The 27,750-nt window shown below is 37.7% G+C and overlaps 1 protein-coding gene across 2 annotated transcripts in view; it reads right to left on the bottom strand.

Moving 5' to 3' along the window:
- Positions 1 to 5,685: 5,685 nt before the first annotated feature.
- The window catches only part of ZEB1 (zinc finger E-box binding homeobox 1), a 122,006-nt gene continuing 99,941 nt past the window's right edge, over positions 5,686 to 27,750 (bottom strand). For both annotated transcript variants that reach the window (XM_065830699.2, XM_065830700.2), the window contains exons 3-9: positions 25,753 to 25,815; positions 23,963 to 24,124; positions 20,129 to 20,331; positions 14,978 to 15,083; positions 11,701 to 13,514; positions 9,947 to 10,127; positions 5,686 to 8,150 (exon numbers count right to left, since the gene is read on the bottom strand). In XM_065830699.2, the coding sequence (XP_065686771.1) occupies positions 7,606 to 8,150; positions 9,947 to 10,127; positions 11,701 to 13,514; positions 14,978 to 15,083; positions 20,129 to 20,331; positions 23,963 to 24,124; positions 25,753 to 25,815 (3,074 nt within the window). In that variant the 3' untranslated portion in view covers positions 5,686 to 7,605. The remainder of the gene's footprint in view (positions 8,151 to 9,946; positions 10,128 to 11,700; positions 13,515 to 14,977; positions 15,084 to 20,128; positions 20,332 to 23,962; positions 24,125 to 25,752; positions 25,816 to 27,750) is intronic.

Here is a 27,750-nt window from a genome sequence, read left to right as displayed (position 1 = left end):
AGAACCTGAACCATCCCCAGACCAACAGCACAGCCAGCACTGAACCCATAGCAGGAGCCCTGCATCAGCCCATGCAGGGGGCAACAGGACTAAAACATTACTACTTTCTGGGAACAGCTCTGCAAGTAAATTGCTGGTGGCAACCAACCACCAAGCCAAATGTCCCACCAGCCCTTTTTTGGCATCCGCTGGCCGCAAGTAAGATGCTTTTATTGTATACAAAGTCTGAGTCTTTGCTGCTCGAGCTGAAAGAACAGGCCTTGTGACTGCAGTGTAAGAGGATAAGCTTCTCATGCAGTGGAGCTGCTAAAGTGTGAGGCCGCTAAAAATAACAGAAATGCTTCATTTGCCATATTCCTTCAGAATATAATGCATGGTAAAGTAAAAGGCAGGTGGCTTGGCCACATTAGAGACCTTGGTTCTCTTCCCAAGTCTGCCTGAAAAACCTTGTGCAAGATATATTAATATTCATCAATTCATTTATTTTTTTTTTTTTTCTCTCCCCTAAGCCAAGAAAACTGGCCTCATAATCAGGATTGGGAAAGACATAGAAACTGTGAGAACACTCATCACAAGTGTAAATGCCAGAGTTCCTTGTTCCTTGGTTTATAAAGGGCCTCTCACTAAGCTTCAGGAAGTTTTAAGAGCACCTGACATAACAGATTGTCTCAAAGAAAAGAATGCCAATACAAAGAACCCTGATTAAAAAGATTTTAAGAGAGATTCTAAAGACAATGTCATGTTTTGGGGAACATGAGTCACCACTCTCAAGAATTTATAATTTAGACGGAGGGCTGGCCGTTCTCCATCCCCAGGTGATGCAGGCCAGCAGCTCCTCCAAAGCACAGCTGCTGGCTCCTGCCAGAGGAATTCTTTGGAGCTGTCTAAATAGGGAAAAAAAAGGTGACTCGAGGTCAACTTAGTCAGCTTGCCTTGATTGAAGCCCCTGTTATCACTGCAACCCCAGCTGAGATCATTTGACCTGGTCAGCAGTAACCATGACCACTTCAAACCCTCGGCAGTTGTTAGCAGCAGCTGCCCATGGCAGCACAACCAGCTCCACCCACCAGAAAGGTTAAACCTTCCTCCTCCTCACTCTGACACTTACTGCTCATAAGGACTCCCAATGAAGTATGTGTAAGTGAGAGAGTTCTTCAGCTCCTAGTTTGGAGACCAGTGACAGCACCACATCCAGCTTGAGCAAAAGAAATCGAGGACTACTGTCCACATAAGTGGTTTCCCCTTATTGGCTTGATTTGATTGAGGAATGGAAAAAAATTCCAAGTACCCTTTTTGTGTATAGCGATAAGACCTTAGAAACCTGCTGGAAGCCCTTGCTATTTTCATAGCTTTGCATGAGTTTCCAATGAAACTCATTGGTCCAATGGGTTTTATTCTTGCACACTGAAAAGAGTGCAACATGCTTCCTCTATACCTGTGCAATAGCTTACCTGTCATTAAAAATTTAGAAAGTGTCCTGGAATTCAACAGTTCCAGTGATATTCATCAAGTCTGTAGGATGTGGCCTCAAGAAAGAGCTCCTGAGCAGTGAGGGGTGGAAACAGGACCCAGTCATACAGTCAGACTTGTGGTATGTGTTTGGGCCCAGAATATGCTAAAAGTGAGCAGACTTTCCAGGTAAAAGAGGAACAGAAACTCATGGGGAACAACATGAACTTAGTGTAGGTGTGTTTCAGGTTTTTTACTGTTTAACTCATTTGTTTCCTTAATTCTTGAATTAGCACACAATGCGAATCTTATGATTATTACACAAACCTTAATCCACACAAAGATGAGCAAAACCCAAGGAAAGTCCCCAATACATAAAGGTTAAAATCTAAAAGCAGAATCAGAGAACTTGAGACTCACCAGAAAACCAAAGGAAAGACTAAAATGGCCTACTCAATATGTATAAAGATTGCTTCCCACTGTCCTCATAGTTTTTAAAGGTTTTTTTTTTGGGATCTGCTAGGGTAGAGGTACAGCCTCAGAGGATTTTCCATAGTTGTAGATTAATCCTACATGACTTTCACACTCCGCATGCCAGTAGGACAAACTTTGCCATGAAAGTGCTCGACATCAGCACATTTCATGCTTAATCCCAACTCCCAGTTTATTTTCTAGGTACAGTTTAAAAGAAGAGCAGATCATTTTTTTTTCATCAAGCAATGAAATAGATCATAATATATTGTTTCCCGTAGAGACAACATATATACAATGTGTATGACAGGCATAATAAACACAGTTAAGACTGTGTGACAGATTAGTGACCAGAAGTCATGAAAGAAGAGAGAGATAAACCAGAAGTTGTAAATATTTGTTCACTTCTGAGAGTTACTTTAATCATCAATGCTTTGTATTCATCTTTTTTGTGAAAACCAAACTGTGTGAATATCATTAGAACAAGAGTCCAAGAAGAAAATGAAGACTAAGTGATAAAATACAGACACAAAAGATACTCTGTTACTGAATTTCCATTATGAAAATTAGAGATTATTCTAAGTGACAAATCAACGAGCTGTTCTGCTGAGGAAAGAGAAAAAAACCCCACAACTTTTGTATTTAAGTACCAGAACATGAATTGCACAACATAAAACCTTTATCTGAGCATATATTGGCACACAGACTCAAAAGTTGACAGCAAGAACACACTCCCATGAAGTGCTCAGGACAGCACAGATCAAGCTCTTTCCTCTCTCTGCTGCTCACAACCCATCCTCCATCTTCACTACAGCCTCCACGAGTAAAACTGACTTTCCTTATCCTCTAATTGTCTTCTGTACACAAGAAAGTATTTTCCTTTCTCCACTATAGATTTCTATGTTGGTTTGTAGTGTGAACTCCCGATCTTTTGTCGCTTTGATGATAAAAGCACCAATGTAGCATTTTGCAGTGGCAAAAACTGTGCTTTTAGTATTGTGATATTTTCTCTCTTGTAAATGGCTTTGCTTTCAAATTGCCACTCAGGCTGGTGGCCACCGCCATCCCAGGCACACTTTGTCAGCACAAATATCACTAAAGTGCTGCTTGTACAGACAGTGACCGGGGGTTTACCTGTAATAATCGCATTAGAATAATTTTACCCAAGAGTGTGAATATAACACTTGGTGCCAATTTAGGACATTTTTACTCAATCTGTCTGAATAGTGCCTTTTAGGGTAACTGCATTGTATCCTGGGTTGATATGCCATGGTACATTCTTCTACTAAAGTTCAAGATAGCTGTTGAAACACACTGACGCTCTCAGATTAGCCAAACTAACAAAATTTCCCAATTTCTTTTTTTAGTATCTATTAATGTATGTGATTATTTCAAGCTCATACATGCAATATTGCTGAGCACTGCTATACTACCAATTATACATCTGTATAAGCTGCTCCAGACAACTAGCAAGCAGACAGTGACGTGGCTATGCAGAATTTGAGAGAATGTCACCAGAATCACCACTGGGATGCCATACGAATACTACTAAAAGAGCAGACAGCAGTTACTTCTCTTCAACATATCTTCTATTTTTCTTTGTAGCCTTAAGTCCCTCTTTCTGCTCCTGTTTGCTGAGGACCTCAGAAGTGTATTCCCCATCCCAGGGCAAGACACTTCATATTTACTTCTGTAACATTCTTCCTGTAGTTATGCTGTAGTGTTTTTTCCTATTCTTAAATTACCTGGTAAAACAGGACATACCATCGTCACAAATTTGCGGCTGTAACTGTGCTTTTGAAACACAGAAATTATTTATATTCTGGAGTCATAAAATGAATCAGAAGCAGAACCAAACCCAGAACATCAGTCTCAGCTCAGTGCTCTGGCCCATGCTGCATTCAAAGGTCACTTTTCTCTTTGTCAGTCTTAGCTGGTGACCGTTCACCCTCACGTTTGCTCACCCAGGATGAGCCGGGCTGAGCATGAGGGAGCAGCAGGCACAGACAACAGCCTGAGCACACCGGCGAATGATGCGCTTCACGTCTTCTGACCGAAGACGAGGTCACAGGACAGCGAAGTTTTGTGAAAACTACATTCCACTTTTACAACTCTTTTCAACTTTTATCTTTAAAGGACAGAATATGAAGGCTTTATACTTTCGCTTTCACTTTCTTTTCATGCGTGAAACTTACTCGCCTTGAAACTGCTTTGCCATTAACCTATAGCGAAGGTCCCCGTGGCCGCAGCTGGGCTGCCCCTGGTACCGGGGTGGCCAGAGCAGACGGAGCCTGTGCCTGGAAGGTCCCTGCGCTGTGGAGCTCAGCACCAGCTCAGCTGGGGGCAAAGCCTCCGCAGCGCCTCTTTGTGCCAGCTGGCTTCACTCTGCCAAATGAAGATGCATCACAGTTTTTGTGCTTTTCCAAATGGATAATAAATAATGTTATAAGGTTGCAAACATCAGAGCCATCTCCGAGCTTAACAGATGCAAAATTCAATACACCGATCCATTTTGAAGAGAAAAAAACGTTAATAATGGTTTCCTAGTCTAAGTAATGGATATACATTTTCTCCCCCAAACAGATGATATTTTCTGAATCAAAACTGCTTGGAGTTTGCTCTCTGTCCAAGCACAGGTTTCTCCTGCTTCTTTTCAAGTTCTGGAAATTGAAGTTACTGAGCTTTCATGTGCAGCTGTCGCTTCCATGAGTAACCTTGGGTTTATTAAAATTCTTTGCTCTATTACTTAGGAGAGCAAAATATTATTTCCATCATATTTTCAACAAGTGGTTCACTGGGTTTATTACTATAGACAAGTAAGATGTTCCTGAATTATGAAAAATGTGCAAAATCTTAAAATAGTTCCAAAAAGGTGCATTTCATTACCTAGAACAGAGCACAGTCGGTTTTACCTGTGAGAAATCCTGAACTACTTGATCGATTCTCTTATGATATTAATTACGAGGCAACATTATCAATGCAATATGTATGGTTATTTTTTTCAAAACAGCTTTCTCATATCCACCTTAATGATATAGTACTGAGTTAGGAGCTTACTCGACTTAAAAATGCAATATTTGTTATGTTGTACAACAAACTATAGACAAAGTAAAACAATATATGGGATCATTTTATATGTATCAACATTGAGATAATATTCAGAATTATTCAAAACTTAGATATGCATATATAAAATAACTTATATGATAGTTGTGTAAAAAAAAATCAAAATTTAATAACTGAAATCTCCTTTTGGGGATCATTAAAGAACAGAACTTCGCTCGAAGAACAGTCTCGAAACTGCTTAAACTGTAAAACACTGTAAACATGTACATGTAATACAACTTTCAAGCCTTCACACCTACAGGACTGAAATTATATATATCCATAATGTTGATGCTGTATCTTTGGAAAGTTCAGCAGCGATATATATATGAAGTTTTGCACGAGCTTATTGCTAAAGCAGGAAAACGGTTACAGATTTACTTCCTTGAAAAGCAGCCTTATTGAAAGAGAGGATTAAACTGTGTATTAGACAAAGGACAAAAATAATATCACAAAACCACATGGTTCATTTTGAAAACTCAGTTGTTCTACTAACATTTGTAGAATCAATAAACTCATGTAAACTCATGTAAACGCTTTGCCTGCACACAGTCAACCCTTCCACCGAGTTTCAATACTGAAGCAGGAACCGTGTCCGAATAACATCTTACAGAAATAACTTAAAACCGTTTTCTAAATTACCAGAATAATGACAGTAAGTCAGACTTGTTGACGCATTTTATTGTGAGATGGGGAGTCTGGTAAAAAACTAGAAAATGACCATGATGTAACAAGGAACTTAAAAATGAAGTTTCGGATTTGTAACATACATACATGAATACAGGAACAAATTGGCACAAAAATGTTAAACATTGTTCCCAACACTGTTTATAAGATTATTCTATTTTGGTTTACTAAGGAAATGAGAGTTTTATGGTTAGACTAATCTCTTAATAAAACTGCAGAGCATCATGCTATTAGTCACACAGTGAATTTCAAAATTTAAGAGCTTTATATTAAAAACTGGGTAAAGGTAAAATGAATTGATTGCAATTGTAAAATTAATACATTCCCATTTTAATTCTTCTGTTCTACAGTCCAAGGCAAGTATAAATGTTAACATAACACTGTTAAATCAAATCTCAATGCAAGAGAACCGATTGCATCTCTACTTTAAATCTTATCAACTTTCCAAATTTTCATACTAAAATATATTATTGTATTAATACAAACTACAGTATTATACACTACACTGTGTAATAAATAAAGAAATATAAAAATAAGACACATAAATATAAAAGTTTTCTAAAACTAAAAAGGTACATATGTCAGTAAGAAGGGTATTAATACTGCCAGGTTTGAAGACATACAGTACAAAATGTTGCACAGATCTATAAACTAAAAGAAATAAAATAATACTGATAGGTAAAAATCAGCTAACATTGTTAATAAATGGGGTCCATAATAACTAACATTTGAAAATACTTATGAGCCAAATAACATGTCATGTATGTGTCTGAAATTAAAGTAAACCAATAAAGCAGATTAGAAAATTTCCCTTGTAATTATTGTAGAGAAATTCTGCAAGTCAGGTATTAACCCAAAATACCACCAAATAATTAAATAATGAAATATACCAGTGTTCTTACTTCTCTGATGGCTGAGTGTTTTTTCCCCATGATTAGTTTGGAAGTTTGATACAAATCAACAAATGCTAGTTATTGTAGGCCACGCATTGGATAAAGGCTGCTCAGAGCCTTTATAATACTGATAAATGGCACTTACAGCACACAGGTCTTGCATAAGGCCAAAGGAGATACAAAGCTTCATATCATATCCTTCATATCGTTACTACATACTCAAAACACAAATACAAACACTGATTTCGACGACTTTGCTGTCCTTACCAGTATTAACACTGTTAGTCCCTGCAATCAGAACTCAATGACAATCTTTTCAACTACATTTTTCATCACATGAGTAAGAAACTTCAGTTCTTCTATCACCTGCTTTCTTAAGGCTAACAATACACTTTAAATGAGAATATGCTCTACTACAACATCTAAAGTCATAAACCGCTACCTTCTAGGTTGAATTTACAAAGGTAGCCAAGCACTGTTCGCAACTGCATTACAGGTTTCTGCAAAAGGGAATTTTGTAGTGCAGAAGTTCTCACATTTTAAAACATAAGAAAATACTGAAGTGGATTTAGGAAATGTTTTACCATTAAAAAAAAATCATATAAATCTCTCCCAATTGTACAGCTTAAAAATTAATCAACTTAAGAATGAAAATTAATACTGATAAAACAAACAATGCCAGATGCTTGTCTAATAAATCAGGTTTCCTACAACCAGTTGAATCTTTGCTTCCAGAGTCACTGTATTTTTCTAATCTGCTTCATGTTATAAACTTGTTCCTAACTTTGAAAACTGTGTGAAAAATTACTAAGTTTGAGGTTCAGGCACACCTGGATTTCTTTTTTTTTTTTTTTCCTTTTTTTATATATATATTTTTTTACACAGTAGTGAACAGAAATCACAGTATGCAGGCTACTGCGTTTCCATGAAAAGCATGTATAATATAGAACGAACTTCATTACCAACTTTTTTCCTTATAGAAAAAACTATCATTTAAGCTTTATTTGTTTTTTTCTTCTGACACCTGCCCATTATTCTGTGTAACTTCTGGTTCTGCATTGCTTGCTTGATTTGCAACTTCATCATTCTTGTTACCTTCAGTTTTCCCTTCTTCTTCTTCTTCTTCTTCATCACCCTCTACTTCTTGTAGTTTTCTACATTCTTTTTCTTCCTGAAGTCCTTCTACCTCCTTTTCTTCCTCCTCCTCTTCCTCCTTTTCACTGTCTTCCTCTTCTTCCCTGGTGAGACTCTCCCTCTCATCCGAGTCGATCTGCGATGGAGATGCCCTGGCACCAGCGTGCTCGTTGCCGAGGACCTCCTGGCTCGTCTCCTCCTGCTCGGTGCCGTCACGCTCTTCTGCCTCTCTTTTGCAATAGGAGTAGCGATGATTCATGTGTTGAGAGTAAGATCCCGAGTGTGAAAACCGCTTTCCGCATTTGTCACATTGGTAGGGTTTTTCCCCAGAATGCAGTCGCATGTGTTCGATCAAATGGTGTTTGTGTTTAAAAGCTTTTTTACAGATTCCACACTCATGAGGTCTTTTGCCTACAAAATAAAGAACAAACAATTGGACATCTTGTAGCTGAAGTTTTAACAATGTATACTGTTGTTTTCATCACAAAATACATGTTACCAACAAATAAGAACATTATGTAATGAGATGTTCTACTCCACACATTCTCAAGCTGGGTTTCTCACCTGAGCCCAAAGGGTGCAAGGGTATATTTGTCACAATTAGGTGAGTAATTTCTAAGTTCTTCAGGAAAACTGAACACAGAATGACAAACAGATTCTCAGATGCAACTTTTAGCACCAAAAAAGTGCTAATCTAGTATATTAGAAAAGGAAACATTTTTATTGCATTAAGCATTATTTGTACTCAAAACCACTTTAACTTTCTATATCGATGGAAATTTAAAATCAGCTAAGCTCTTATGTTGGTTTTTGTGTATTAAGTCCTTCCATGTTATAGGTAAAAGGAAAACCATTCTAAAATCTAGGTTGGCACAGTTAAGTGCCTCAAGTACAAAATTTGCTCAGTACATGTATATTAACAAAAAAAACCCTGCTTGTTTCACTTTGTTCTCTTTTTACTCTGTTTTCTCTCTTTTTACTTAGTTGCCTTCTTTTTAGCATTTCTTATAAACACAGCATGAGCTTAGTAATGTCATTTGGATTTCAACACTCAATGTTGTTATGCAAAAAAACTTTGCACAGTCTTAGCCCAGGCATAAAAGAAAGAGACAGTAAGACAGCAGTTTTCTGGTCCCACTCTCCAGAAGATCAACACCTCCGTGCCATCTTGTGCCACACAAACAACGAGGTGGGTGCTGGTCTCTTCTCCCAGTAACAAGTGATAGGATGACAGGAAATGGCCTCAAGTTGCACCAAGGGAGGTTTAGATTGGATTTTAGGAAAAAATTCTTCACGGAAAGGGTTGTCAGGCATTGGAACAGGCTGCCCAGGGAAGTGGTGGAGTCACCATCCCTGGAGGTGTTTAAAAGATGTATAGATGAGGCTCTTAAGGACACAGTTTAGTGGTGGACTTGGCAGTGCTAAATTAATGGTTGGACTCACTGATCTTAAAGGTCTTTTCCAACCAAAACAGTTCTATGATTCTATGATTCTGAACACTGCCCTTAAGAGCAGAATGGAAAGAACAATTGTGTTATGAAAAAGAGAAGTTAAAAGTCTCAGGACAGGTATGAAAATATATAATCTTAAGAAATACAACCTGAGAAACTTGATCAAGTTGTAAAGACAAAGGGGAATTTTTAATATTTTTAATTCTATTTGTGAGATGAGATTAAAACATTAATATGCAGAATAAATAAAATAATTTAAAAATGCCTTTTTTGAAAGACATCAAAGAAGAAATAAGAGACCAAGAGTTATTTAAAAAAAAAAGACAAAAGACACCAGAACTGGAGCTAAAATGAACACCTATGAGAAATTAAAAATAAATATTGAAGCCAAAACAGAGTTCTTTTGGGCTTAGATTCCATGTCTAATGAATGGTTGTTAACTTCAGATAATTACAAATGTGACTGAATTTGAAAATCCTTCATGCGTTTCACGTAAGGTATCATATACATATGTGATCCTTTTTTCTTAATTTATAATTTTGATTTTTAATTTTTCTTAATTCATAGCCAGGCAAGGTAAATTAGAAGTAATACATACTTGATTACAGGTTATGGCCAAGAAACTCCCTTTTTTGTATTCAGGGTTTAGGATTACTGTGCTTGCGTACACTTTCCAGGAACCGGATTCCAGTTGAGATGATCAGTTACACGCTACCAATGAAATAATGATCTGAAACTGCTTTTCCTAGTACATACCTGTGTGTTCATACTTATGTCTCAATAACGAGCTACTCTTCTGGAATATTTTGTCACATAAATCACATGCATACATCCCATTTTCTGTCTTTCTCATCTTTTTCTTTGGGGGTGTTGAATCAGAATCATTTTGATCTTCTACATTCGATACTCCTTCTGAGCTAGTGTCTTGCCTTTCATCCTTAAGAAAAATTATGAAAAAGGTTGAGTTCAATTAAAAAAAAAACAACACTGATGCAGCACACAATTTATGAAACGTAAGCTGAAGCTGCACTGTTATTTTCATTCCATTTCGTAAACAGCCAAACAAAATTGCTTAGACTTACATAGTAAAAAAACCCTCTTGCTGCATTATTCTGCTTTGCAGTCCCTGCCACTAGACAGATGCAGAATTCTCACTGGGACTGACTTTAATCACATCCAAATGTGACTGTTGGCCAGGTTTAAGCTACACTGACACATCATGTTTTAGGGCCCATAAAATTAATGCAATGTTAGGAAGGAAAAGAACATTACAGATCTATGAAGTACCTCAGTAAGTTGGAAGAGAAAATTCAATATCTAAGTGCATTTTCCAACCAATGTTTGTCACCCACATTTTGCTTCCTCATGGATTTCATGGACATGATTATTTTTTTAATGAAGTTTTCACAAAAAGATATTCAAGTTATCATTTGACTTTGGTATTTGACTATACTCTTCCTCATAAAACTACCACAAGTCCTATTTAACCCCAAATTTGGGAGACTTCAAATGTTTCATTAATAAAAAGTTTTAAAAATATCATAACTGTTGTCTAATCTCTGAGCACTTCAAGCCCTGTAGCTCACCTGTAAAGAAGCACAGTATTTTCTACTGATATCAGCAGTATCACTACACACAGAATTCATTTTATTATAGAATATAAAATCTGAATATAAAAATGTATGCCAACCACCTCAAAAGTTGTCTGTCTCAAACTTTAACATATAAGCAATCATGTAATTCTTCAAGGCTCCTCAGTCTCTGGCTATACAGAATCCTGTATAAAGTGCTGAACAGTCAATTTCTAAGACTTAATCAGAAACGCCAAGTCTTTACAAGAGTCACTTGTCTGTTCTGCTCTGTCCCTACCTCAACCCGCACAGGTATTTCTCAGCAGGACTGACCTCCATAGATCACATCTGGATGCACCCAGGGAGGAATGGGGCAGGATACAGAAACAGTAGATGAAGGTAAATACCTGCCTGACTTTCAATTGAGAATATATGTGAATATAGTTTAAAGTGTTATTATGGTGTAGAATGAATTCAGCTACTCTGCTGAGTCAAGAAAGCAGAGCAGCGTGAGGGGAGTAACCAGAAGTGTCAAATAGTTTATATTCTGGATGTGGAGAAAGAGGAGATAAGGAGCCAGCAAGAAACACTAGCCATGGCCTTACTTTGCTTTATGTTCAGAAGAATTAAACTCCCTTTAAAATACTGAGCACTAATGTCCTAGAAGACATTTCTGAATGATGGAATAAGGTGAAGAACTGACTCATCTGTGCACAGAACTCTATAGTTCCTGTCAGCCTGGACTGCAGCTGCTGAGGTAGCTAGCTTTGCTGAGGTCTTAACAGTAACATTTATTACACATTAACAATCAAACCAAATAAACCCGAAAGCTTATATTTACATTTAATTTAATTTATCTTGACAGTTTCCAGCTAGTTCAGCATGGACACAGAACAAATACGTCACACACAACATACAGGACTACAGCGACCGAAGTACCTGATTTCCATTGGCTTGGATCTGGTTTTTTGGTGGTGTTTCTTGAACTGCAGGACTAACTGTAGTAGAGTATGTATAAGCCACCTGTGGAATCAAAATGGTTTGCTTATTGGCAGCAAGAGCTCTCAAGCATGGAACACTGTTCTGGTCAGCAATGGCAACAATTGTAGGTAACTGGGCAGTGACTGCAGGTATAGCAATATTTATGGGATTGGCACTTGGTGGGATTACATTTACAATAGGATCAGAGTCTGTAACACTGTTGTCCTTTTGTGGTTCTTTTTTTGCACAAGTTAAGTTCAAAGGTTCTTCCTGGACAGAATAAACACTGTTCTGGTAAACACTAGTTATGGTAGATCTTTCCAATAGCTCTCCATGTTGCTTTGGTAGTGAAAGGTCAAGAGGTTCAATTTGTGGCTCTTCTTGTACACCCTCTGCTGTGTACGTATAACCCTGTGAATTTCTTGATGAAGAAAGGTTTAGTGGCGATGGGGATGGCGTGCTACTGCGTGAACCATTCAGAGTGGATCCCTCTGGTAAAGTCTGAGATTTTGTTGCATTGACAGGATTTTGTAAATTATCTGTGCTGCTCTGGGGTTCAGCCACATTTGTAGTTGCTGCTTGATCATCATTGTTTGTGGGACTGCTTGATTTAACTGGTTCGGGAGAAGATGGTCCAGAAGACTGCACAGAAATTTGTCCAGCTTGCATTTTTTCAAACCACTTTTTTACCACATCGAGTGGTAGGTTCACTGAATCGGCTATTTTTGAAAGCTCTTCTGCGCTTGGTTGTGCATTTAATGCATAATATGCTTTTAGGAGCGATAAAAGGTTCTTTAAAGGTGGCTGACCAGGAGATAAGTTGTTCTCCCCAGTTTCGGATGGGACAGGAGAGCTGGGCTTCTCAGCTTCTGTTCCACTGGGTTGAGGAAGCTGAGGAGGATTTTTCGTTTCATAGTGCTTTAATTCTTGAAGTGCATTAAGATCCCCTGGACAGTCATCACAAAGAAGACAAGTGCTATCATTGGTCTCTCCTTCACAGTTCTTATCTTTCTCAGACTTCACTGTAAGATCTTCCGGTGTTTTTTCATTTTTGCAACTATTCGGAGGAACAGAGTTTTCTTTTTTTAGATTTTGTGGAACAACCTGAAGCTGACTTGGCTGCTCCAAGCTGTAGTTGATGATAATTTTGGTTGTCCCATCTTGGTCAACCAAAGGAAGACTGATAGCTGAAATGAGGGAATGGCCAGCTTGTTGTATAGATGCATTGCTGATTGTTTCTTGTTCTTTGGACGCAAGATTAGCATGATTGTTTTCCAACACTTGCCTTATTACATTACCATCCACTGCCACTTTAAGTACATTTTGAATGTCACTTAAGTTGATGCTTATGGGAGACACCAGACCTACTGTTGGTAGAACAACAGCTTGCACCACACCCTGAGGAGAACTGGTTGCCTGCAATGGGCTACCACCACTAAAAACCCCATTCTGCAAAGGGGTCGAACAATTAATTCCTGAAGCAACCACTATGGGCTTGAATTCATAATCCACAGGTTCAGTTTTAATTTGGTTAACAGGAAGTTGCTCTTGCAAGGGTTTATTTTCTATCTTTTGTCGTATCTGTGGTCTTGCTGGGCTACCTGGTGATGCAGAAAGGGAAGGGGAGGAGCACTGAGACGTCTTGAGCCCTGATCGGGCCCGACCATTCACGGGCATCAAACCAATACACTTCTTACTGCTTATGTGTGAACTGTATGAACCAGAATGGGAAAAACGTTTCTTGCAGTTCGGGCACTCATATGGCTTCTCTCCTACAGATTTAAAAAAAAAAGAGAGAAAGAGAAGAAAAAAGGCATATGCAACAGTATACTAGGTTACAGCGTAACTTCATCAAGCAATAGTAACTAGAAAGGAATACACCCAAATAACCTCTCAAATAATCCTAGGGAAAAGAAAATCTTACACAGTGAGCTGAACAGTAAGGAGTAATTATATCATCTATAGCTCTGATCCTAGGGTCCTTTAATAAGTTTGTGATCCACTAGTAGATATAGGATGGAGCCCACATGATCATGATCAAATAACAGTCTACGTATCACATGAATAAGTTTATATGATGCTGGCAGATTTCATTAAACTCCATTAAAGTAGTAGCACTGCGAACTTCAGAAGCTGCATAAACTGCTTCAGAATGGAAAAAAAAAATACGATTAACCAAAGAAAAATACAAATGCCATAAATGCAAGGCATAATTATATAAGGAGCTAGGCACATTTTACTGTGGCAAACTCAGATACAAGATATCCATGTCTGCCTACAATATTTATCAGATGAATAAAAACAGGCAAAGTTTAAGTAAAAGGAAATGAGACACATGCAGAAGACAGATTTAAGTTTGCCTTCAGAGATGAATGTCAGGTTAAATTGTCAGGAAGATGCACACAACTATGTGATCGTTAGACCCATAGTCAGAGTCAGCTTTTCAGGGGATCTGTACTACAGAAGGAAAGAAAAATCTGAAATAGCTGGATTGCTTCAGATGGAAAAGTACATTGACTGAAGCTTTCTCACTCACGGGCACAGCGCCACTACCCTATGGAAATGAAATGAAGTTTGCTGAGGGAGGACTTCTATGTGAGGGTCTCTTAATTGCTATTATCATAGCTGAGCAACTGATAAGAAAGTCAAAGATCACCTAAACCTTGTTTTCAGATTTCTGTCAATGGGTAAATTTGAGTTAAAGACACAAATCGAAAATCTCTTCTGAGTGACCACATCTTACTTATTATAATAATTTAAAATATTATATATTAGATTTCTTAAAAATTGGTACTTTTCTTAGAAATTGAAACTTTTGTGATAGTATATCAGTATTCCAGATATTTTAATAATGTCACATCCACAGACAGTAGGAAGCATAGTTGTTATGTCCCAATTATTATAAATCAAAATTTTCTAGCAAGGTTCCCAACATGCTGAGTGCTGTGCGAACACTGAGGAATAAAAAACAGGTAAGTGAAAAAGGGCCAGAAGGATGCCCCATTTCTTCTGCCACAAGTGAAGTTTTCCTGAGCTGTCAGAGCTTAATCTGCAACTGTAAATCCTCTTGAGTTATCCTGCGTGTTTCCTGCACACTGCCAAAGGCTGCAGTCAGTGCTTATAGAAGGAAAACACTAGTGTTTTAAGCTTAGAGTTACAAGACTGATTTCACATCAAAGTTATAAAGAGTAGAAATGGCAACATTAGTACATAATTCAACACTTGATTTATTTACCACTGTGGATTCGTAGGTGCTCCTTTAGGTGATGTTTATATTTAAAAGCTTTTCCACATTCAGTGCACTTGAATTTCCGATTACCGCTGGACTGCGTCACATGTCTCTGTAAGAAAGAATTGGTAATTATTGCATAGGACAGCGTGTTGGAAAAACCTCTTGTATTTTCATATTGTAACAGTGAAAATGAGACACAAAACTAAAAGAATCAATCATAATTTTGAGAGACTGAAGGTGGTATGTGTTAAGCATGAAAAAGAAACAAATTAGAAGTCACGTTAAAACTGAGTCATATGTATCTTCTGAATAAATCTAGTACAGTAAAAAAGGAAAAAAAACCAAAACAAACCAAAATATATTTGCCCCTTATCCTAAGTCAGATGAAGCTTGCACTGACATGTTATTATGTAAGAAGTTCCACGATGCACACTAATTCTACTTGTGAAAGCAAAAAAAACCCGAGAAAAACCCCAAGCCCATCACCCACAGAGTATGTAACGCAAGACAGAGAAACATTAAAGCATAAAAAAGCCTGTTTATTAAAGTTTAATCGGTTGACTTGATTTTTCCATTTACATGCTTCCAGCGCTTACTGTTGGCCTTGGATTCCTCTATGTAATGATGCCAAAGGATTGCTCAAGAGAAGATGGCTCAGTGACAACAAAGGCACTCTCAGTCACAATTAATTCTCAAAATAAATGCAAAAAACTAAATTAAAATACATAACAATATGGAGGGATTTCCCAAGTATACAACATCAAATGTCTTCTCTATGTGCATTGAAGCTCTGTTGTTATTTTTGTTATGTTTTGCCTCGTGAGAAAATTTATTGTTAAACTCAAAGTTGAATTTAGCTTTATTGTTATACTACTTTATAAAAAAGCAAAAGGTAAGAAAGGTGTGTAAACATATGTAGTATATATGTCATATATACAAGATAAATAATTTAATTATAAATGGTATATATCTATGAATGTGTATTTTTAAAGCCAAAAATTACATACATTTTTGAAGTTGGAGCAGCTTAATTACCAACATGAAATAGAGGAATTAGAAATTTTTATATTCAAACAAATCGTTTAGTTAAAAAAGCAGAGTTCCTTTTTAAGTACAACTCACTTTGCAAAAAGAAACTCTGCCACCATTTGGATGCAGCTGCACATTTTTGGTAACTGGGGCAAGTATTTCCATATGTTCTCTGGGGGCAGGGTGTCGCGGATCAGCAGAGGTGTGTTCCCTCCTGGGGTGAAGTGCGGTGGGGAGCCCCGCACCTCGTCCCACTCCGTCGCGGCTGGCGATGCTGGAGCTGGTGCTCACCCAGCGCTGAGGATGTTCCCCGAGCGCGGGCACAGCACCTGGGACTGAGATCTGTGCTGGAGAAGTAGGGATGGATTAAAAAGCAGGATGATGTTCCTGCTCTGATTTGTTCCTTCAGACCTGGTGAACCTGCGGCACTGCAGTTTGGTGGATGAAAGTTGGAGCGCTCTGCTATGAGATAGGCTGTCCAAATTATCAGCCTCCCCTGTTCTACATCCTGTCCTCCTTTATAGGATGCAGACACTAACAGAAGCCGAATTGAAACAAGATAATCTAAATTGCTTCTAAGTACTCTAATTTGACAGTTCCCTTGGGATAAGCGTTTTGATAAGCTGCAGTTTTCACCTCTTGGAGATCCTGCTCCCACCCTCCTGGTGTGAGCTCCTTCCCACCTCCTCCCAGGCTCCGCAGCAAGGCCTCCGCTCTGACTTATCCTCATTAGCACTTGACCCTTATTGCCGGGTTTGTCAGCTGTCTTTTGCTAGTCCAAACAGCTTTTCAGTTTTGTTTAACTAAGTCCCTTGAAGATGATGTTCTAGGTGATTGTGCCTGACTCACTGCATTTCACTTTAATGATCCAGCTTCACTGAGTCTAGAGGACCGTGTCAGGATTTACTTAAGCCTGCAGAGAATCAGTTACTACTGTTTGACTTGAGATTATACCAGTTAAAGGATCGCAGCATATATACAACTACTGCAGATGCTGGACTACATAAATATTCATACTCAATATCAGTGCATGTATTCAATCTGTCAGAAATGTTTCTGCTCAAGTCTTTAAAATTCAATGTTCTGCTTCCAGAGCATGGAAGTCCACATTTCTCGTATCAATTTTTTAATGAGATTTCCTGCTTTCCTGGTCACAGTTACAAGCTGCTTTGAACTTTCTGTTAGGCAGTGTTTCCATCTATTATATTTTGCCCTGTTTTCTTATATTTGTAATGCTTTATTCAGTTTTCTTGCTATCTGTCCTATACATTTTTTCAACAAATCTGGGACATCCTCACAGTTACTCTCCAGGATCTTCTTTAAAACTAACTGACAAATCATAACTCTCCTCTAAAGTACCATCTTTTACACACTTTCACCTTCATTTTCTTAGATTCAAACGGTTTTCCCCCTTTCAGTAATGTTAAATCCACTTTGTGTGCCTCTGACATGTAATGTATTTCTTAATGCACTGTATGTAACTGCTGTTTTCTGATAATTAAAGAATTAACTGAAGCATTCAAAGAATCTCCTCTGAGTTCCTTTAAGGACGGAAAGAAGAAACATCGGCGTTACGGTCTGTAACTAGCCACCAATACGTCCCTGCACCAAATACTTACAGTGCTTTGGACTACAGTTTACTGTTTTCACACTAGAGAACTAAAACTTATTCAAGGGAATCCTCAAAAATTATTTGGAAAACAGGAATTACAGGTACATCAGGATTTTTTCCACAGACAGCTTGATCACGGCCTTCAAGAACTGCCATTTCTCAGTGGCGTCCACAGCAATAGGCGATTTTAACAGACTACTTATGTGTGCTCTGTAAGTTGATGAGAAGAAAAATACATATAAGAGGGCCTTATTCATACTTCAATATCTTTTTTGGTGCTTCACAAGTGAAAGCAGAGGATACAAACGCAGCATCACCTCCTACCAACTGTTAAGGAGTGACAGAGCAGCCAGGGGAGTGATGAGAGATGGCGGGGACAGGGGGATGCAGGAGAAGAGCAGTGATGGCTCTTGGTCTCTGCTGGAGCAGGAGGAGCCACAGTTTGACATATTTTCCCCTTCCTCAGAGGGAGGCACAGTGCATTCATCTTCCGCTGCCCTTACTACACTAGTCATTATCTTTGCTCATTTGTGACATGTTGAACACTAACCAGCTAACAAAGTTCTCCAAATAATAAGACACTAAGTTTGGAAGATGCAGCTGTTCAAGATCCACAACCAGGATGTCTATGCTTTACTGCGGAAAAAATTTAATTTTCCATTACACAAATGATGTACATGAAGCCAATTTTGAAGACACGACAACTTTGTAGACATGACAACTTCGTGACAGTAACATAAATAAATACACATTTCAAATTTACCAAATATCTGAACTATTGTAGTTTTGATCCTGGTTATGGTTCTGGAGAAAAAAACACACTTAAATGGGTGTAGTATTGACTTCCGGATACTGCATAGGAACAACATTCATCACATACAACTGTGCCTTCAAAAGTATAAGCCGATTAAAACATATCAGCAGGAATACAATTTAAGTTTTCCTTTGTAGTAATTCTTCTGAGATTATTTACTTACTTCGTTTTTTTTCTCTTTTCATTCAAACTTCATGCAAATATGGGAAAGGCTTCTAGCCCTTCCAACTATGTTATTCTCTGCTTTTAGGCTTCTAGTTGGAAAAACTGAAAATAAATCTAGTAGCTCACAAAAAAAGGGTTAAACAAAAAGCATTCACAGATTATACAGTTAGAAACATAAGCAGTATGGAAGATTTAAAGTCAAAGCCAAGCCAATAAGAGGGCAAGACAGAAATTAATTGTTCATGGGAAATATATTTGAATAAACAAGAACTGTCACCTCAGAATATGCTGGTGAGGTCATTCCAAACCCTGTGAGACAGCAAAATCCTTGCAGCAGGATGGCTGACACTTGTAACAATTTTTCCTATTTAATTTACCCACGAATGTAAACACTCAGGTATATAAACCTATAGTAGGTTTTTAAAGCCTGCTGAATTCTTAGTGAAGAACAGAGGTTAAGAGGCAATGTTTAAAAAAGCATCTCCTTTACTTTGTGATACAGCCTTTTAGCTTAATGAAAGTTCTGTTGGTTTAGGGCTGCAAGAAATATTGAAGTGCCTTTCCCTTTACATTATTTTCATTAGTTACTGCTTTGCACCTCTCTCTGATGCTTTTTTTCTCTCTCTGAAGAGTATCAACCTTTTTGGTTTGTCCTCAGATGGGAACACCTCCAAGCCCCTCTCTCTCCAACCTGGTGGTGGAAAATCTGTTTTCTTGGATAATTTCTGACTGTTTCACTGAGTTTCAGTTGGTTCCTGAGCCTCATAGTGTCTCTGATAAGCTATGGAAGCATGTAATTGGGAATGGATGACAGGAAATTATGGGGATAAATGAAGAAAAGAAAAAGAGTGAAAGCAAAACAGAACCTCAGGACCTTTGGTAGTGATGAGATGGGTAACTCACGGAACACATTTCAAGGAACCATGGCCTCAGGTCAGCTCATGAACCACGGAGAACAAGCTCAGGGTACCTTTAGCCCTTTATATTGCTTTACTTAGCATTGAAACGTTTCATTTTACGCACAAGTTATCTGAACATTTTCCAATACCATGGATTGCATTTAAAAACTGCATCTCACAGTTCAAGCAAATGAATCAACACAGTGATTTGGTTTTTAAGGGCAAAAATGGGTACAGTAAATTTTGAATTAGCCAAATAGGATTTATGAGAGAAAAATCTAAGTGTTTCTCTAAAGATCTACGATTAGATTTGAGTAATAATTTTTATGTAATATTAGCCAATGAACAGAGTAAAAAAAAAACAACTATAAAGGCAATAAAGCACTTTGGAAAACTAAAATTTACACTCAACCATACTGCCTAGATGAATGAAAACACAGGAATTCAGATCTCACTCTTTGACAGCTATGGAAAAATTCTGACTTGTCAGCAAGTTTAAGTCCATGCCCCAGGACTGGGACTTCAGCATGTAGATAATCTCATGTGAACAGCTCACTTGCATTGTACATTTTTGCTCATAATAAATCACAGCTTGTTACAAAGGACAATAAATCCTTAATCCAAACACCACTTACTTGATCTCTTCCTGATTTGTGTGATGTCATGTGGCGGTCGAGCTGTGTTCTGTACGCAAACGTGTAACTGCACAAGGAGCAACTAAAGTTATCTTCATTTTTTTCATGGCGATATTTAATGTGTTCCTTCAGAGAGGTAAAACGCTTGTACCCTCGATCACAATACGGGCAAGTAAGCAGTTGGGAAAATGCATCGGGCGTTCCTACACAGAAGAGACAATACACCATGTTTAAATAAATGTGTGCTCCAAACTTATTAACATCAACAAACATGCTTTACATTTACATATATTACTATAAGATAACATGCAGATGCTAGAAGCTCCATTTGTTTTAGAAAAGGAATAATGATATTTTTTTTTTCCACAGGTATTACTAACAACAGTACGGTACAGTTGCCCCAGTGTACTCTGGAGACAGCCAGCACAATATGATCACCCAAGATCTCACCTCTCACAGTGAGTCTGTTGGACTGCCCAAAACAGCACTAGGGCTTCTATATATATTTCTGTTTAAAAAATGCTCTGAAAATTGTGAAACATGGTTTTAAATTTAGTCATCTTGTAGATCTGGTTTGCTCAATCACAGGCTATCCTCAAATGCTCTTTATAAATTTAAGTCTATCGCTGAAACATTCAATGGCCATCTGTTTTCAGATCCTAAGGAATAAAGAGTCTTTGCGAGCTACAGAGAGTATTTTTTCTTTCTCTTTATGTAGCACAGAATGGTAAGTGAAAAGATAATTGAAAAGAAATTATTAGAAACTTGGTTAATAATTTTTATAACTGGACCTGTTGGAGAGGGTCCAGAGGAGGCCACCAAGATGATTAGAGGGCTGGAACAGCTCTGCTGTGAGGACAGGCCGAGAGAGTTGGGGTGGTTCAGCCTGGAGAAGAGAAGGCTCCAGGGAGACCTTACGGTGGTCTTTCAGGACTTAAAGGGGGCTCATAAGAAAGATGGGGACAGACTTTTTAATAGGGCTTGCAGCGATAAGACAAGGAGTGATGGTTTTGAAGAGTGGAGATTCAGACTAGATATAAGAAAGAAATTTTTACAATGAGGGTGGTGAAACACTGGCCCAGGTTGCCCAGAGAGGTGGTCGATGCCCCCTCCCTGGAGACATTCAAGGTCAGGCTGGACAGGGCTCTGAGCAACCTGATCTAGTTGAAGATGTCCCTGTTCATTGCAGGGGGGTTGGACTAGATGAGCTTTGAAGGTCTCTTCCAACCCAAACCATTCTATGGTTCTGTGATACACGGATATGTACCTGTAAGCAGAACCTACTGTCAGCAGGACAGAAAGGAGAGAGGACACAGTGTCTGAGTGACAGGAATGAGATCAAATGTGAAGCCATTAACATGATTCTGATGTGATCAATGGAATCTATTCTGCTGGCTTTCATGAAGTTACTTCTACCTGATTTCACTCTATGTTGTACTGATATAGAAACTGAATATTTCACAAATCCATTTCTGAGAAGTCACCATTTATGAAGGATTGGAAAAAAAATTATAGTTTGATAAAAGTATGTTTAAATAAATGCAGGGTTTGCTGTATTTCATCAAACTATCAATTTATAAGGTGTGATATCCTCCAGTGACAATACTACTCTTCCATGCTTCAAGGGGAACGGGAAGCAAATTTTGCAAGGATGCACCGACCTACTGTGCTGAGTGACAGCAGGAGAGGAAGGTGGAAGGTCTTTACTGTTAATCATTTATGCTCCGAAGCACGAGGGGCAAATTTGTACACGCAGTCATTTTAAGTTGCAGAAATATAAGCATTATTAATACTCACAAAATTAACCAGTACTTTAGAAAGTACTTCTGAATTATTTATCTTCGTGACCTCTTCCAGCAGTTAACACCATAGATTGATTATATGCTCCGTACAGTAGTAATTAATTCTGTTGTGTGGAATTCACTGATTTTATTTGTACTGAACATGTCATTGATCTTGCAACAGTGAAAAAGGAAGAGTCAGACCTGTTTTCATTATTACTAAAACTCAACACCACCTCTGCCATGTAGGTTCTTTTACACTCGTTATGGTAACAGAGAAGGTAACGTTCATGTTGTGCTGGTTTTCCTGTTCTATCCCATTCTGCTTTTCCTGAATTAGCTGGGCTGTCCAAAAAGGAACCTGTCCCCACGCATATAGACACAGTATGTTTCCCTTCACTTCTCATTTTCCACCTACAATTCAGTTCACCTGACATAAAGAATACTCCATCTCAGCACAAATGCAACTCAGTGGACATGTCACAAGCACATTAACTTAAATTCTGTTTCCTTTGGAGTAAATACAGAGATGGCAACGGTTTCCCAAAGCCGGTGAAGACTCCAGCTCTCTGTTACTTCTCTTGTCCACTCCCCCAGTTTGGAAGCATGTATCTGTAGCAAATATCACTATATTTTTTGGCATTTTCTATCCCAGGTGATTAGCACACTGAACATTATTGCTCAGCATTGTGATTTTCAGAATACTCCCCTGTGAACTTACTGGGCTAAGTTCAATTTAAATTATTCATACAAATGTATATTTTTAATGATTACATGGAAATCATATTTCAAGCCTGTAAAACTAACTTGACAAGCTATGCCACTGCAACTACCGATTAAAACCTTAAATTACTTAAACTGTAATTTCTAAGATGCTACTGTTGAGCATGTATCATACTTGAATTTTGCAAAACTTGTAAATGAGAAAATATTAGTAATTTGGGTCCTATTTCTGTATATAAATAGGCATGTACAGAGTTTAAATTACTCAAATATTTTCATTACTTTTTTTCTTTCTAAAATCTCTAATAAAGAAAAATCTCCGAAACAGTAGAACAAAATTGTTAACATCCTCCTTTCTTTGGTCTCCGTTAGACTCCAGTACAGTAACAGAGCTACCTGGGCATGTTCTGTGCAATTATGTACATTTTTTTTTAGTGACTGGAAGATAACAACTTTAACGTAGGATGTTACTTTGTTTTGTAAATCTTAAATGCTTCAATAAAGGAACACAATCTGGTTGAAACTGCACTTTTCACAGGTTATGAAAGCTGAACGCTTCAGAAAGCGCAGAATGCAAAACCAATCTGAACGGATTTTGCCTTCAGATACTTCATGATGACGATGCCTTCGATGTTTCATGATGAAGAAATGAAGACAAAGTATGACTTCTCACTCCAAAGAACTTTTCTCATTTCATTGCGAAACAAGACTTTCAAAGTGTATTTGAAAGCCAAATAGTATTTCTTAATGGGCTTTCATTACAAATAATAACAACGTGTCATTAGGTTCTTTCACACAGGCTTTTTGTATAAACAATGTTTCTTTTTTCTCCACTGCTGTCTTTTCAGGAAAAAAGCCCTAAACATGTCATAGACCGGTTACCTAATAAAAGAACTTCTATCTATTACATTATTTTGAGAGTTTAATTTATAAATATGAAAAAAAAAGTGTTATAACTCCCCCTGCATTATTCTTATATAAAACTACACTCTATTCCTTCAGTGTCATTATAATTAATAAATGTTTGTTCTGTTCTTTTGTATAATGCCAGTGAACGAATTTATGAGAGCTTGAATTCTTGTTTCCAGTTACTGGATGTTACTATTTAGGTACCCACATAACTGAATCCCAGGGCATGTTTTGTTCCACAAAATCAACTAATGTTGTTTTTTGCATGATGATCCTGTTCTCTTCTAATTATTTAATTAGGATTTCTTTTTTCCCAAAGCTACACAGGTATGCATTGTTGTCTTCTAAAACACAACAGAACTTTGGGGTCAAGTAGTTAGCACAATGTATTTGGTAGGAACTGAACTGGTGGCATACTTACCATTTTCATCCTGACCACTCGCTTCTGGTGTGCCTTGTCTCTGGTCCTCCTCAGGTGCTTCAGGGTAGATAACAGCTGTATCTTCTTGTTGCAGGAATTCTTCAACATTAGGGTCATGGTTTTGTTCATTTTCTGCATCAGAATCACATTCATCTTCTTTTACTGTGAGTGAAAAACAAGATACAAAACGAGGAGTTTAAAAAGAACACAAATGGGATTCAGTAATTCACATTTTCAAATCACCCTCTATCCATGGATTTCAAAACTCTTTAAAAATACTTGCATAGGTCAAGCCCTTTAAGAGGCAGGAATATGCCAAGTTTTAAAACTGAGAAGTAGTGGCATAATGACATTTAAAAATTCGACTAAAACCACAGTTTGCTTCTTCAACTCAGTTCATTTTAGATTTAACTGCTCCTCTCAACTTTCCTAAAAATCCTAAATGCAATATTAATTATGATTTAGCCCTTGTAGTTTGAAGGCCAGCTTACAGTGTTGGCTTCTACGTTTGCATAAGTCAGCCAGTTGCCTTCAAGACATATTTTAAAGTGTTATTTAAGACCTGTTCATCAGTGCAAGCTCAGAAGTTATTTCAACCCTGAATAACAGCCTGGTTGGCTGAAATGCAGCAAACTTGAACTGGCAGTGGCTTGTTCTTCAGGGTTGGAAACAGCTATCAAAAAGGTTTCAAGTCTAGTTAACATCCTTCAACATTTTCCACTTTAAAACTTAAAGGACAATCAATTAAAAACTGTATTTCAAAGTTAGCAAATAATTAATTAAATATTTCACTTAAATTTTGTACGATAAATATTTGCTACCAAGTATTTGCCTAAATACATTGCTGATAGAATTTACTTATACCATGGTGGAAATTTTTCTGAGAGCTCTGCCTGTGGCACACTAACCCATGACAGATCTTCTCCGTTATTAATAACGTGAGCTATATTTTTAATAAGAAGGAGAAGTTTTATGATTTGTATCTCAGTGTGAAGTCACATACTCAATTTACAATTTGACATAGTCTTTTTATGACATAAGACAGTGTTTCTCATATATAGACTGTAATTTAACACATAAGGTAGTTCTTTGTACTTATTTGGAGAGACCCGACCTTAGAGCCACTGAAAGGAATGGATGTAGCTACGCTTTTAACATATTTCTGTTCTGTTTTTGTTTTTTTTAATTTTTTTTTAATTAAGAAGGCTTACACCAATAGTATCTAACCATTTAGTGTTCAGGGCATTGAAAAATAACATACAAATATTTTAGTAAGTTGGATGGGCTATATGTTAATTTTTCTTGCCAACCAAAGAAATAACAAAATAACAAAGCATCATGTGTTTTGGTTTGATTCTGAAACCAAAGATACACATTTTATTTGGCCTTCTCTATAATCAGTACAGAGAAGCTGATAATAAGATAGAGTATTAAGTTTATTTTGTAATATTCATTATTAGTTTAAAACACTATCTATTGACCTGTACTTGTATTCTATACAAGCATGCATAGGATCAGTGCTATTCTTTGTTTTGCTCTCACTCCTAAGTCCTCATGAGAGGGGACTGCTCGATGTCACTGGGCAGCTCCACCGCCAGGTCCAGGCTGTCCAAATGGAACCCAGACTTCTTCTTCAGCTAGAGTACTGTTCACAGTTTAAAACCCCTAGCACAGAATAGCAAAGCAGTTTGTAAAGAGAGGTGGGAGAACTTCAAAGCTTTCAGGATGCTCACCTAGCCAAAATCCAATAGCACTTCATGAATAAGGAACTCAAATTAACAAAGAAATACCTGTACATCCAACTTCATCTGTCTGAGCTTCAGGCCCCAGGATTTCCTTTGTTTCTTTTCCAGCTGAAACAGTACATTTCGCAAAAGAATATTTATAATCAAAACAAAACAAGCCACACACAACAACAACTTAACATATTTGAGTTGTTTCTTCAGTCATTTTTTCAATTTCTGTATTGTTTAGAAGTACATTTAAACACAATGTTATTTCAAAAATATGAATTACACATTATTTCTGCAGGGTGTAACCAGTTGAACCACAAAGATCTTCCATGGTTAAAGAAACAAAATCTTAAAAGGACGCAACACTAAACACAAACCATTATTTGAAGAAAGGTAAAACAGGGACAGTGTGTTTCTCCAGCAAATATGGATTCAGCTATTTAAATAACCCTATCTACAAATGCAGCTGATACACAAGAATAGTATTTGTAGAAGCCAGAATATCATAAAACATTTACATGATTTTCTCCAATTAGCAGTTTTTGGAAATGATTGATGATTTGCTGGTAATGTCTGCAAACAGCTACCTAATGTGTCTTCTTTCCTGTAAACTGTCTAGAAACCACCTAGAGGCTGCCACTGCTTAAGCAAACAAGGATTTTAAACACATGCTGCCCACTTCAGATCAACTGTGCACTACAGAAACACTTCACCTATCAATTACAAACCCCAGTATGAGTTTGCAGGTACCAGATGTCTAAGCTCATGGATCCCACCTGCCTGTGAAGCTCCACCAGCTCCTGCTGAGCTGCAGCATTCCAGGATGCTGCACAGAAGTTTTAACTCACTATAGGTTGTTGGTTCAAATAAATACATAGCCCTAGTTGCTCCTAATTTACATTCACTGGGTAGCCCGGGCTGGGAAGTTCCTATTGGAACGGCCACCACTGCCATTTCTGTCAGTACCCAGCTTATGGCAGGAGAGCACAGCATACACTAATAGATGTGAAGTCAAAGCATTCTTGTATTATGGAAACCTTAGATGCTTCAGAGTTGCACTGCAGAAAAAGACTCTTGCATGGCACAGGGGGTTAGACTGCACAACTGTTCCAATGTGAAATGGCAACGGTTATACTTCTATTTCCCTTACCTCACTCTACTTCAGTAAGCGGAAAAAACCTTTGGTTTGACAAGTCAAATCCCCAGAACATTTCAGTTTTTAAACTACAGGAGGAGCCAATTTCTCCTTTATATGGAAGATGATAAATTCTCGGTGAACCTGAAGTTCTCAGTTAATACCAGGTTCCTCAAAGGAAAAGATTGTTAATTCTATCTACTTTGATAAAATCCCACAGACCAATAATATCTGCAGATAGTCACAAACAAGAAATACACTTTAAAGGAAACGGTAACTCTTAGATCTTACTTTAATTTTAATTCTCACCTAAAAAAAACACCCCAGTCTGCATTTTATTGGTCAATGGGGGGGCTTAGAACTAATTATATTTTTGGCTCATGATACTACAGACTTGGTTCAGAGTTTGTAGCTGGATGACTGCATGCAATGCAAATTTAATACCAAAATTTAATTGCTTAAAACCAATCGTGATGCAAGCCCACTGTTTTTCTTTAAAACGGCTTCGCGGTTTTTCTCCATTATGAAATAGGCTCTATGGAAGAGAGGAAATATCAGTAAGTTAATACTCATAGAAATTTAAATGACACTGTCTCTAGCAAATTCCATTGGCTTCAGTACAAAAAAAAGCTATGCTTCTCAATGGAATGTCAAGGAATTTATGGCATAACAGATTAACCTTGGTGAAGTTAAAAACCCTCTCAATTCTAATAATCACAACCTCTGTTTGGTACTATCTCTTCCCAATATCTAAAAGTGGGGTATCAGACAGGGAGGAGCCCTTTTCCACAGGGAATGACCTTCCTTAATGCTGTAGGAGTAATAATTTGAAAAATGTTATGTAGAACTCCATCTTTATAGCTATGTATGGTCCACACAGGAAGACAACTTCAGTTATGCCCTCAGAAGCCCCATTACCA

Source organism: Patagioenas fasciata, chromosome 2 (genome assembly GCF_037038585.1).
Source record: "Patagioenas fasciata isolate bPatFas1 chromosome 2, bPatFas1.hap1, whole genome shotgun sequence".
In the NCBI taxonomy this organism is placed as follows: domain Eukaryota; kingdom Metazoa; phylum Chordata; class Aves; order Columbiformes; family Columbidae; genus Patagioenas; species Patagioenas fasciata.
The sequence above is the reverse complement of the archived record's forward strand: the minus strand, read 5'-3'. Positions and strand labels throughout refer to the sequence as shown.